The 13,594-nt window shown below is 39.0% G+C and overlaps 1 protein-coding gene across 2 annotated transcripts in view; it reads left to right on the top strand.

Annotated features, from left to right (window-relative positions):
• Window positions 1–13,594, top strand: part of CDC42 (cell division cycle 42) — a 45,285-nt gene that overhangs the window by 13,012 nt on the left and 18,679 nt on the right. For both annotated transcript variants that reach the window (XM_024766697.1, XM_024766698.1), the window contains exon 2: window positions 13,328–13,482. In XM_024766697.1, coding sequence (XP_024622465.1) covers window positions 13,378–13,482 — 105 coding nt within the window. In that variant the 5' untranslated portion in view covers window positions 13,328–13,377. The remainder of the gene's footprint in view (window positions 1–13,327; window positions 13,483–13,594) is intronic.

Genomic DNA, 13,594 nt, shown 5'->3' on the forward strand with positions numbered 1-13,594 from the left:
CACTTCACAGTGATTAAAAGAGCTTATATTTGAGTGTTAAGTGCTGCACAGAGGAGTAACTCAGTTAATTCTTACAACCTGTGATGGTAATACTATTTCTGGTTTACAAATGGAGAAACAGAGTGTTGGGAAGAGGTTAAATAGCTTGCCCCAAGTCACACAAGAATGGGGATGTGAGCTTAGGGCTACTTGAATTGAAAGATTTTGTGCTTGACTCCTACTCTGTATTGTCTTCCTTTGGCATATTAGAGACTTGATAAATATTTGTTCTGTGATTGTTATTTTGTCTCTTCTTTAAGTGAAGGTGGGTTACAACCCTTTCTGTAACATTCCAAATCCTCTTGCTACAAATGTGACATTTAGTTTAAACTGTTCTTTGAGATCAGATCCAGGGGATTTTAGAAAGGATTGATCAAGTTAGCAAATAACCCTGTCAAGTAGAAGCAAGGATTTTTCTTAGTTTACTCTTATTTATAGTATTTAGATGCTTTCATTTAACAACAGTGGTTCCCATCTTTATCAAAGGGCCATTTTGGTTTTTGCAATTTTTTTTTTTTTTTTTTGAAGTACGCGGACCTCTCACTGTTGTGACCTCTCCCTTTGCGGAGCACAGGCTCCGGACGCGCAGGCTCAGCGGCCATGGCTCACGGGCCCAGCCGCTCCGCGGCATGTGGGATCCTCCTGGACCAGGGCACGAACCCATGTCCCCTGCATCGGCAGGTGGACTCCCAACCACTGCGCCACCTTAAAAGCCCGGTTTTTGCAAATTTTAATTGGGGATAAGAGTAAGGTGCCATATTAGGTGTTTACTCTGTGCCAGGTGATAATTAATAGTTTTATATACATTGCTTAGTTTCTCTTTGTAGCAGTTTTGTGAGTTAGATGTTATTATAGAGAAAAGATATGGAAGTGAAGTAACTTGCTGGGATCACATACATTAAAAATTTTAATTTTTTCTTGCTCAGTACTATATTAAGTGCCTTGGGAAGGAGATGATAAAGTATAAGCCTAGTTTTTTCTCTGAGAGCTTAAAATCTTTTAGAATAAACACAAACTTATGTGAATAAAAACAACATGACTAAGTGCTCAGTTGTGTTTTACATTTGTTGAGAGAGTACCTATGGTGTCCAGTATTGATCTGTGTTCTGGGAATACATCAGAGTCCCTGCCTTCCCAGAGATTTCCTTATTTTTTATCTGTCTTCCTTTACTGCAGTATAACATAAACAAGATAATTACAGATTATGACCATACTGTAAAGGAAATAAACAGGGTAGTATGATGGAAGTAAGGGGGAAGGGGAGTGGATAGTAATCTGGATAGTGTGTTTAGGGGAGAATTTTCTGAGGAGATGATGATTTGAGCTGAGATCTGAAGGACGAGAAGTCAACAGCGTTAGGAGCAGGGGAAGGCATATTTGGCACGTATAAAGACCTGCAGGCAGGACAGGGCTCGGCATGTTTGAGGAATATAATGAGACTTGTGTGGCTAGAGCATGGTGAGTGTTAGGGATAGGAGTACGAAATACGAGATTTAAGATCTAAGAAGGGTCTTGCTATGGAAGTTCAGAAAAGTTGGGCAGTTTTTAAAAATTTTATTATTGTTTATTTGGCTGCACTGGGTCTTAGTTGCGGCACGTGGGAGCTTTTAGTTGCGGCATGTGGGATCTATTTCCCTGACCAGGGATTGAACGTGGGCCTCCTGCATTGGGAATGTGTAGTCTTATCCCTTGGACCACCAGGGAAGTCCCCATTTGGGCAGTTTTTGATAGGTGGAATAGTTAGGGAAGGTGTTTCAGTTAAGGTGGGATTTGGGGGTGGTAAGTTAGGATAGAAATAGGATGAGTTGTAAGGCTAGACATCCAAGGTTTGGAGAGATGATATGATGTGGATAAAGGCATAGACATTGCGATAAGCACCAAACCATATTGGATAATTTAAATAGTGTCAGACAGTTGGCAGTTGATTAGGTGGGCCAAGTAAGATGCATACTTAGTTGTGCAATTTCAGTCCTATTCCCCAGGTTGTCAAGACCTCAGAGCTGTGGTAGATTGAGACTTGAGATTTGGGATGTGTGAAATGCTCTATCTTTTGTTATCTGGTCTTTTGCAGGAAACTGAGGGGAGGTTTGAGTGTGTTTTAAAATCTCCTTGCCCTTTCTTAAGAGAACAGAATTATGTTGCCCTTAATTAAGAGACCAGAATGGGAAAATTGCATATAAGGGTGTCAGTATTAGTAATACTATTAAGGAAGAATATGGGGGGGGGGTGATGCTTATTTGGTTATTGTCTGTATATGCCACTTTGGATTGTTGCCCCAAAAGGACATGAGCTTTGTTCCAGGCAGAGGGGGATATGGCTATGTATAGGACAATGCTTGCCACTTATTAGGTGCCTAATAAAGGTTTGTTGACTGAATGAATAAATCTACAAGTCTTGAATATTTTGAGGGAAAATCTTATTGTAATATCCATTCTTTTCTAATCAGATACTTAGTACTCTTATACATTATTGCATACTCTTCAGTTCTTCCAAATTGTTTTGAAATATTACATTCAAAAGTTATATAGCTTATGCAGATATTTACTAATTGGACTAAAATTTTTTTAGGTCACAAAGACAATATAAAATGATTACTTTGGCTAGCATCCCTTAGTTTTTGCCAATTCGAAGAAGGAAAACTCAGCATGGTAGTAAAAATAAGGACTCACGTTCTTATTGGATCAGACATTTCGGAATGAAGTCATTTTCAGAAATGAAGCTGACACAGCAAACTTCTAGCCCTGCTGAAAACATCTTTTACCACATAGAATCATAATCTTTCATTTTATAAGTGCTACTGTCAGCACTTTTTTCCCTGACAGTTGCTTCATTTTTGTGGTCTCAAGGACCCATAGAACCTTAATTTGACACCCGCTTCTCTACTCTTTCATGTAGGTTGTGGTTTCACAGTATTTATCAGTTTCTTTCACAAGTGGCAGAAAATGGAAGAATTGAATAATTGCTTTAATGAGTGCCTAATGTTTGCCTTTCATCACTTTGCATATGTTAATGCATTTAATTGGCAGCTGGAGATATTAGGAATTTTGCAACCATTTTGTGGGAGAGAGATACATGAAGAATTTGAGATGTTTTTGCCCAAAGATACTTTTGTTTTATGAAACATCTGGAAAGTACATTTAGGGGAGGGGAGAAAAACCCAGTATCTTTCCCAAAAAGCAAAGGCTGCAGTAGTGTTAGCACTTACATTCTGCCCAAGTTTACTTCCCTGATTTCTTTGACTGTATTTTGGTGAAATATCTACCAATTTTGCATATATTTGCCAGTCTCACGTTAAAAAATCAACAAAAAATCAACAACAGGGCTCTTGGACATGTACTATGGAGACTTTGCCCTTTAACTTTCTATAATGACTTAATTCTAGAGGTGAGTAAGTGGAATTTTTGGGGTAAATAAGCTTACAGCTATTTAAGGATAGGAGAGAACAAAATAAGGTTTGGTTTTTGAAAAGTTAAAAATTTTATTAGCCTTATTTAAAGCAAAACGAGTGAATACTTAATTTCTTATTTTTATTTTACCACCTTTTTTAAAAAATTAATTTTTTTGGCTGTGTTGGGTCTTCGTTGCTGTGCAGGCTTTCTCTAGTTGTGGTGAGCGGGGGCTACTCTTTGTTGTCGTGTGCGGGCTTCTCACTGTGGTGGCTTCTCTTGTTGCGGATCACGGGCTCTAGGTGCTCAGGCTTCAGTAGTTGTGGCACATGGGCTCAGTAGCTGTGGCACACAGGCTTAGTTGCTCCTTGGCATGTGGGATCTTCCCGGACCAGGGATCAAACCCGTGTCTCCTTCACTGGCAGGAGGATCCACTGTGCCACCAGGGAAGTCCCTACCACCTTTCTTGATGATAGGATTCTGGCCTTCACTAATTTCTTCCTGTTAGAATAGACACCTAGAAGATGGAACATAAACAGTTGAAACAGCCAATCAGCTCCTAGGGGACATGTGCTGGCTTGAGTGAGGAGGACAAGGCGCAAAAAAATGTTAATTATTTCAGGAGGATTTTCTATAAAGAAAACTTCTGGGTAATGAATGAAATATTTGAGACCTGGTGTTCTTACCTAGCCTCTACTCTAATAATTCTAAGAAACCATCTAACTGCTCTATTATTTACTTATACAACTTAAATCCACAACAAAATCATTATGTCTCACAAAGCTCAGTCAATTAAGTAAACAGGTTTGGGGATTTTATTTTACTCTCCTTACAAGCTAATATGTTAGCCTGATATTGTTTTATGGCTGCTGGCAGAAGACATGAGACTCTAGGGTTAGAGACAAAGAATTTAATTAAGCCACAGCCAGCAGCAGGAGATCAGTGTGTTGTGTGCTGCTTCCTTTTATCCCTAAGACTTCCATGTGGGAGATGCAGTGGGTTTGTGTCATAGCTGAGGAACACCGAGCTTGGGGAACCTACTATTTAATAGCATGCAGAAGGCAACCCTGCTCTTTGTCCCAGAGGGAGACATTACTGTATCCTTCAAGGTTGTTTGCTGCAAACACAACCCTATGACATGGCCTGGGTAGAGTGGTCAGGGCCTTGCATTCTTAGCATACCTAGCAAGATGGGTAGGACCACAAGAGACCTATGGGGTCTCTTCCAACACAGGGTTGTCTACTTTTTAATAATTGAAAGTTATTTTATAGAATTCCAATTTTAACTTATTTTTCCAATTGGAATGCATACATTTATTATTCGAAACGGAGGCAAACTACTTGATCATATTAAGCTTCTTTTGGATTTTTATTAGGGCAAATACGTTTGAGCAGTAGTTGAATTGCTTTGACTTTTTTTTTTTTTTAAATAATTTATTTATTTATGGCTGCGTTTGGTCTTCATTGCTGCTTGCGGGCTTTCTCTAGTCATGGTGAGCGGGGGCTACTCTTTGTTGCGGTGTGCGGGCTTCTCATTGCGGTGGCTTCTCTTGTTGGGGAGCACGGGCTCTAGGTTTGCAGGCTTCAGTAGTTGTGGCGTGCGGGCTTCAGTAGTTGTGGCTCGAGGACTCTAGAGCACAGGTTTAGTAGTTGTGGTGCACGGGCTTTGTTGCTCCGCGGCATGTGGGATCTTCCCAGACCAGGGAGCAAACCCTTGTCCCCTGCACTGGCAGGCGGAATGAGTGCCAAAGTTTTCTAAGATTATTTCCTATTTACTGAGGACTCTGAAAACAAATTATGAAGTTCAAAAAGAACTGTCTTTATGTGACTTGTTCTGTATTTGCCTGAATTCTGAAGAGTTGGGAAAGAATGTCAGGATACATGAGTATTAACTGTCTGGCATAGGGGCAAGTCCTTTGCATTTAGACCAGAATATCTGCAAAATGATGGGATTTAGTTAGTTCATTAAGGGATATTCCAATTCGGAAAAAAAAATCTTATTCTTCATTTTGTTCTTTTAAAGTAATATTGGGTGAACTCTTAAATTTTGGTTCTCAAATTTTTTTGAAGCTAAATGTTTATTTCAAGGTTTAAAAACATTCTTCTTACAGTGTATTGCTTGTTTTGGGGGAGAAAGGTAACTATGGTGGAGGTGTAATGACAGCAAAAGGTTATATAAACCATATTCTCTAAAGTGACTGGATTTGATAGGAGAGACAGGTGATGCCGATTTTATTTATTCTGTTTAATCGTTTAACCAGACCAGCTGTTTCACTGGATAGGTAAGGAAGGCTTTTTATTCAGGGTTGTTACTCTCTTGATTCTCCATATCTCTTTCCTGTATCCTAAGTATGAAAATGGATTACTTCGGGGGAAATGTGTTTCAAATGAAAAGAGCATTACTTTGAGTGTATTTTGTGTTAGTGTGAATGTAGTGTCTTTTTCCGACATCACTTCTGTCAATTCCATTGTAACACTAACTCTCAGAGTTAGTGTAGACCCCACAGCTTAAGGGCTCAGCCCCACAAAACTGCCTCCACTTTAGGCACCAGCTGCAGATGGGGTACCCAGGCTATCCACCCTTCTGCATGGCTGATGGCAAATTTGAGGTATGGGGTACGTGTCCTCCCCAGGCAGGCACTCTCCAGCACGACGTGTTGACTAACTTGGAAGCTCTCTAAATCTTGTTCGCCAGTTTTCACAGAGCTCAATCTCCAGTGCTCCCCTCCCCGTCCCCTCTTCCTGAGGTTGGCAGGTAGGGCTGAAAGTTCTAACGCTCTCATTCATCACTTGGTCTTTATGGTGAGCAGTCCCATCCCAAGGCTATCCAGAGGCCCCATCCTAAGTCATTATTAGGAAGGGGCTCATTATGAATGACAAAAGGTACTGCTACCATTTAGGGGAATTGCAAGGGTTTTAGGAGCTCTGTGACAGGAATCCTGGACAAAGACCAAACACTTATTTTCACCACAGTGAATACCAAAAATTGGATGCGGCTTTTATTCACACTGTTTACTGTTAATATTTGACATCTTTTTATAAGGGATATAATAGTCTGATTGAGAATATACATTTTTTGCAAAACAAGCTTATTAGCAAATACCTAACCCCCAAATCTTTTCATATGCTCTTTGTGCCTTGTGCCTAGAATGAACTGTGGGGCATGGGAAGATAGGGCATCTGTAGCTGGGAGCCTTTTCCCTTCCCCACATACAAATCCTTTTCCTCAGGGATTGCATTGTTTGGTGGAGTTTAGTTGGCATCCAGCCAATAATAATAATGATACTAAGAGTTCCATAGCCTCTTTAAATCCAGAGCTCAAGAACCCCAGAAAACTAAAGGGGCTTTAGTTTTGAGATTCTCAAAGGGTAATTTGGACCTCCAAAGCATTTAAGAATGTAGGAGATAACGGTTTTGGTGTGGCTGTCAGGAGGAGTGATAGGTATTGGGAAGGAGTGTGGAAGATCCACCTTATTTCACAATTTTATCTTCCTTACGATTGGCAGAATCATTTTTTATGCCTGAAGTTGCTCAGCACCAACCAATTCCAAGTTCTGGTACAAATGAACTTCATTATTAAAAGAAATAGTGCTTAGTTATTGGTGCAGAATAACTTTTCTAGCCACTCTGGATAGCAGAATGGTACATTGGTACTACATAGCCTCTTTGCTGTTATAGTGATTTGACGTTGTTTAGGAAGTTAACATAAGGAATTACAAATACGTCTGGCTTAGTTTTCTCCATGTTGTTGAAGCTGGCATTGTATATATTACAAGAACAAAGTCTCTCCCCTGGCTCCCTACTCCCTCCCCATCTGTGGGTCATCTGGTGACCTTTCAGTACGTGAAATTATTAATAATACATGTCAAATGCTTTGCAGAATAATCCTAATTAAATTGGAACTTGACTCTGAAATGACCACCTTTGTAGTGATAGCTCTAAATTTGACCACATTTGTAGTAAAGACAATGAGTACTATAAAAGTGCCTTTACTCATTTAAGAGTAGGTGCAAACATTTACTAAGCATTTACCAGAGGCCAGGCACTGTTTTGAATTCCTTACATATATTATCTTATTCAATCAACTTACCCTATGAGAAAAGTATTACTATTTTCATTTTTGAGATAAGGGAGAACTGAGCAGTTATACAGCTTGCCTAAGGTCACATAGCTAGAGTGGTAGAGCCAGTCTGACTCCTGAACCAGTGCTCTTAACTGGGGATCCACAACGAGTTTCTGATAGATTGCTGAACTGTCGGTTGAGGAAGCATAAGAAATGGAAGATTTGTGGATATATAGATAGAAAGGGGAAGAGTGAACTCTATCTTAAAAATTCTCTCTTCTCGCTTCCCTTCTCCCCAATAAGATTGAGTGGTTGTCTGCAGGGTGAAGAAATAGGAAATGAACTTAACCCCTGTTTCTTGCTTCTTCTTCTGCCTTCCTCTTCCCAGTCTGGCAACTGTCATAGGTATATACTTGCCACTCCATTTTTAGTGAACATATTTGTTTTGATTAATATCACTTCTTAGGAGAAAGTAGTATAGTATAGAATTTTGGAGCAGAGCCTTGACAGACTGTTTGGGTTTAAATTCCAGTTCTGCCATTTACGGGCTCAGTAATCTTGGTCTAGTTGCTTAACTTCGCTGAGCCCTACTTTTCTTACCTGTGAAATGGGGACAGTATAGTACATATCTCAGAGTTGAGAGGACTAAATGTATGAATATGTGTAATATGTTTAGAACAGTATGTGGCATATAGTAAGTGCTATATAAGTATTGCCACTGGCACTATTATTTGAGAACACTTGGGTTGAACCAGTTTTTTTTTTTTTTTTTTTTTTTTTTTGGGCGGCGGCCCAAAAAAAGACCGGGGCACGAACCCGTGTCCCCTGCATCGGCAGGTGGACTCTCAACCACTGTGCCACCAGGGAAGCCCTGAACCAGTTTTAAAGCACCTCTGAAGTATCTTGGTTCGTGATCTCTCAGTATACAACATGAGTTTTTCATTACTAAATATGTAAAGTGCCTGGTTGATACAGATAATTCACAGTGATAATTTGGATTCTGCTTTTAAGAAACTCACTTCTAGGTGATCTAAATGTCAGTAGTGTTTATTTTAGTTTAGATTCTTTTGTTACTGGTATTTTTTGTCTTGTTATAGGGCAGTGGTTCTCAAACTTCACTGTGCATTAGAATTTCATAGGAAGTGTTGCGCTCTGATCTATTAGATTTGGGGTGAGGGCCCAGGAATCTGAATTGTTAACAAACTCATTTCAGGTAATTCTGACTCTGGTTGTCCGAAGTGATAGTTTTGGAATTGCTGATCTAGAGGCTGAATTCAAGCCTAACAGGAAAAAGAGATTATAAAAAATATTATCAATAACAATGTGAACATTAATAAACAGAAACCTCATTTAAGATGGAGTCAGGTGACCAGAAGGGGGCGCTCTCATGCCCTACCACTAGACTTTAGTTGTAGACCTGAGAAGTACCTTTGTATCTGCAATAGGGAGAAGGTAAAATAACTGGCTGTTTTATTGTTTTAGGTTAACAACTGTCACATTTTCAGTAGTTTGCATGTAGGCAGTGATAATTAATAAACTAAAAAAGCATTTAATTTGGTGTTTAAAGATAGTGATAGGGTCTATTCCAATACCTAAATTATATTGTTAACACCTGTTAAGTAGCTTGGTTTTAGGGACTGCTCTGTAAATACAGGGAAATGCAGGAAATACAGGAAAAAATCATATGGGAGTCTTCAAGTGAAGAAAAAATATTTGGGTGGATTTCTTGTTTTTTGTGTCATTAGCTAAATAGCAGCAAATATATTCAGTTCATTTTAGCCTATGTTTTTGGTGCACCTGCTTTGTGCAAAGTGTGAGAAGTTTTGATTAGGTAATAGTCCACCAAAGAGAGAAGAAAGTGCAGTGCAAGTTTTGATCCTCTGGACGAAAATAGGTATGGTGGGATTGACTTAACTGGCACAGTTGGTAGAGGAATTCATGTATATTGAGTATGTGCTAGGAGCCAGGTCCTTTTATATTACTTAGTCTTTATAACTTTGCAAGGTGTTGGTGTAAATTATAATTAGTTCTGTTTTACAAATGAGAAAATTGAGGCAAAAAGAGATTAAGAAACTTGCGTAGGTCACTAGTAAGTGCTGAGCAGAGGTTAAAACCCAGGGTTTTCCTGACTTCAGAGTTAGGAAAATTATTATTGTTATGTATTTAGTTTCTGTATTTCGGAAATTCTTCCCAGCTTTACTAAGCAGGACATGCAAGAAGGGCCTGATTGGCTTGGGGGCTGTTTCTCCTGCTCAGAAAAGATCCAGACTTCTAAAAGTTCTCAAAGTAGTAATGTTAGTGATCTCGCCAAACTGTTTGCGGACCACATTTCTCTCACAAGAGTTCTAGTCACCCATTATCTTCCATTGGAAAAGCTTAAAGATCTTCCTCAGAAAGTTTGGCATTTAGTCGTAGTGATTTTGCTCTTAAGAATGCAGAGAGATTTTGGGGCTTCCTTGGTGGTCCAGTGGTTAAGACTTTGCCTTCCAATGCGAGGGGTGCAGGTTCGATCCCTGGTCAGGGAGCTAAAATCCCACATGCCTCATGATCAAAAAAACAAAACATAAAACAGAACAATATTGTGACATTCAATACAGCTTGTGATAGTTGTGACTTAACCATGTGGCAGTCATATTCATGTCTTTAATTATGGAAACTTTTTGTTTTCAATTTCTTCTTCTTTATTTCCTAGAGAATTTTAATAAAACTTTCAGGAAATGGTAGCTCTTCCTTCACTAGAAGTTTCAAGTTTATAAATGGCCTGATGATTTTGTATTTGCTAGGTAGTATGGGTTACAAGTCTTAAAAGTGAATACCATAGGTAGACTGAAGATAAGGATCTTCATATTTAGGGATGACAGTTGATTTTAACCACAGTTAAAATTTAATAATAGCATTTATTTTAGGTGTTTTTAAGACAAAGTCTCAAAAGTGGTCAAGTTTACTGTAAAGTTACTTGATAAATCCAAATATTATTATAATTTTATTGATTCTAAGACTTTTTCTCTTACATTTAACACCTCTAAATTTAGGATGTATTTTAAAAATTGTTGCCTTCTTAGCATCCGTGAAATATAGTAATTAGGATTCAGTTCTGCTGCTGTAACAGAGAAGTCCAAAATAATAGGGGCTTAATGAAAGAGAAGTTTCTTTCTCATGTAAAAGTCTTGGAAGGCAATACAGGGCTGGCCCTTCCTATTGTGTTACCCATCCTTAGCATGTAATTTCTGTCTTCTGGTTCAGTGTGACTGCTTCAGCTTCCATTATCATGTCTGCATTCCAGTCTAAAGGCCGGGATAGGAGAAACTATTCCCCTTGTTTTTAAGGCTAGTCTTGAAAATTGCATCCATCGCTTCCATTCCCATTTGCCAGAACTTGGTCACATCTAGCTGCAAAAGAATTTAGGAAATGTAGTCTTTACTAAGAGCCATATGCTTCAGTAAAATTATGTTACTAAAGAAGAGAGGAAGAATTGGAAGACCGCTAGCAGTGTCTGCCACAGTGATCAAACCTTACTTTCTGTCCAGTGCTTATGATTAAACTCTTTGTAAAAAAAATTGCCCCATAATAATGGTCATGAGAAATAGAAGATACAGGAACTGAACTTGAAACTGATTTTTAGGCACCTGGAAAATATTCTGTAGGATGATCAGAACTCTCTCTGCTTACCTTTCTTTTCTTTACTCTGAATTGGAAAGAAATTTTACAGAAGACCTTGTTTTTTAGCAGAATGTTATCCTGTTTTTCAGAGGTAGACTGAGGAACCATGAGAAGACAGCTATTCCTGTTTTCTCTTCTTTTATTATTAAGTAAAAGACATTCTTCTAGAATAATTCTCTAGAATTAATTTAGTGCTTGGTTTAGTGTGATTATTTTGATAGGTAATTTGATTTAGTTTAGGGATTAAGATCCTTAACCTAGTATGAGTACTTCTCTAGTGCATTACAGGGAAAATGTAGTCAAGATGGTTTTGATGAGGAACAGGAGAATGTATATTTCCTGTAGGTTACTCACTTGTATATACAGAGATTTTTTTTTTCTTTTTTTTGAAATTAATTAATTAATTAATTTTTGGCTGCGTTGGGTCTTTGTTGCTGCATGTGGGCTTTCTCTAGTTGTGGTGAGCGGGGGCTACTCTTCGTTGCGGTGCACAGGCTTCTCATTGTAGTGGCTTCTCTTGTTGCGGAGCACGGGCTCTAGGCGCATGGGGCTTCAGTAGTTGTGGCACATGGGCTCAGTAGTTGTGGCTTGTGGGCTCTAGAGTGCAGGCTCAGTAGTTGTGGTGCATGGCCTTAGTTGCTCCGCTGCATGTAGGATCTTCCCGGACCAGGGATTGAACCCGTGTCCTCTGCATTGACAGGCGGATTCTTAACCACTGTTCCACCAAGGAAGCCCTGATACAGAGATGTTAACAGACTTGTAAGTCATGATTAAGAGTTGTGCAGGTTACTATACGAGCATATAGGCCTGGCATCCAATCCACAGTTAGATGGTTCTGTGACATTTTTATGTTTAATAAGGTGGCAGCTTTAGCTAACAAGAAATTGTAATCCCTTCAGAATTATAATTGAAAAAGGATTTTATCTTAAAATATAGGTATAGAGGGTGTGGTGTTTCTTCTTTATTCTTCCAGAAAAACTGTTATAATTTTTCATTGACTCTTAAGATGTCATATATCCCAATTTCGTAGATGTCAAAATGTGGGGGAAAATGGCTGGTAACAAGGGTTAGGAACCTTCGGTAAAGATATGTTCTGATTTTAGAAATGTTTAAGTGTAAAAACAAGCATTCAGAATTGAAATGTAATAAATCCTTGGCGCATTTGTAATCAATAGCTTCTTAGAATGGAGGACTACAGTAAGAGAAGCTAAAGTAATTGTATCTGTTTGTAAGTTAGAATGCTTTAGAGTGATCTGACTTTTTCATTATAAAAATCTAGGATTTGACCTCTTCATGCCATGAATATTGAAGTAGTAGCTAGGCAACTTGGCGCTAAAAGAGCTACTGAGACCAGGGATCACCCTGATCTTTGTCCCGTCCCTCATGTTGCTCATCTATTACAGACGGGAGGTGGTGGTGCTCTGCTGCTTATTGGTTATAGCCTGAGTAACTGTAGCTCTAAGATTGGGTAAATGGACCATTCTTTGAAGCAGTGGTCTTTGTATTGCAGTCTAGTACACATACATGTGTGGGCATGTACAACTGAAGGAAAAGTTGCACAATTTAACTTGACACACTACGTGGGATTCATTTTCAAATAGCCTCTTCTCTTGCATTATAAAAAGACATGCTGCTCTTTATGCTACTTTTGATTTTTTAAAAAACCCTTATGTCGAAAACAACCGGGCTTCCCTGGTGGCGCAGTGGTTGAGAATCTGCCTGCCAATGCAGGGGACACGGGTTCGAGCCCTGGTCTGGGAAGATCCCACATGCCGCGGAACATCTAGGCCCGTGAGCCACAACTACTGAGCCTGTGCGTCTGGAGCCTGTGCTCCGCAACAAGAGAAGCCGTGATAGTGAGAGGCCCGCACACCGTGATGAAGAGTGGCCCCCGCTTGCCCCAACTGGAGAAAGCCCTCACACAGAAACGAAGACCCAACACAGCCAAAAATAAATAAATAAATTAAAAAAAGAAAAAAGAAAACAGCCAAGGATCAGAAACTTAGAAAATTGACTCTTATTTGCAAGTCACTGTTTCTCTTTTTAGGTTCTTTTAGCCCTAGTAGTTGGGTTGATGTTTCTGTTATTGCTCTGAATGAGAGAGCCTGTTGCTAATTGAAGGAAAAAAACACATGTATAAGTACAAATAATTAACAGAAATATCTTTAATCCTTTTGTAGGTCATCATCAAATTTGAAATATTTAAAGTGGATACAAAACTGTTTCAGCAATGCAGACAATTAAGTGTGTTGTTGTGGGCGATGGTGCCGTTGGTAAAACATGTCTCCTGATATCCTACACAACAAACAAATTTCCTTCTGAGTATGTACCGACTGTAAGTATAAAGCTTCCATCTATTAGTGAAATATATTATAATTTGATATCCTTTTGAAAACTTTATGTACTGAAATTTTTCTGTTGTCTGCCTTTGTTTCCTGTTTTTAAAG

The sequence above is a fragment of the Neophocaena asiaeorientalis genome, unplaced genomic scaffold (genome assembly GCF_003031525.2).
Source record: "Neophocaena asiaeorientalis asiaeorientalis breed wild unplaced genomic scaffold, Neophocaena_asiaeorientalis_V1.1 scaffold79, whole genome shotgun sequence".
Taxonomy (NCBI): domain Eukaryota; kingdom Metazoa; phylum Chordata; class Mammalia; order Artiodactyla; family Phocoenidae; genus Neophocaena; species Neophocaena asiaeorientalis.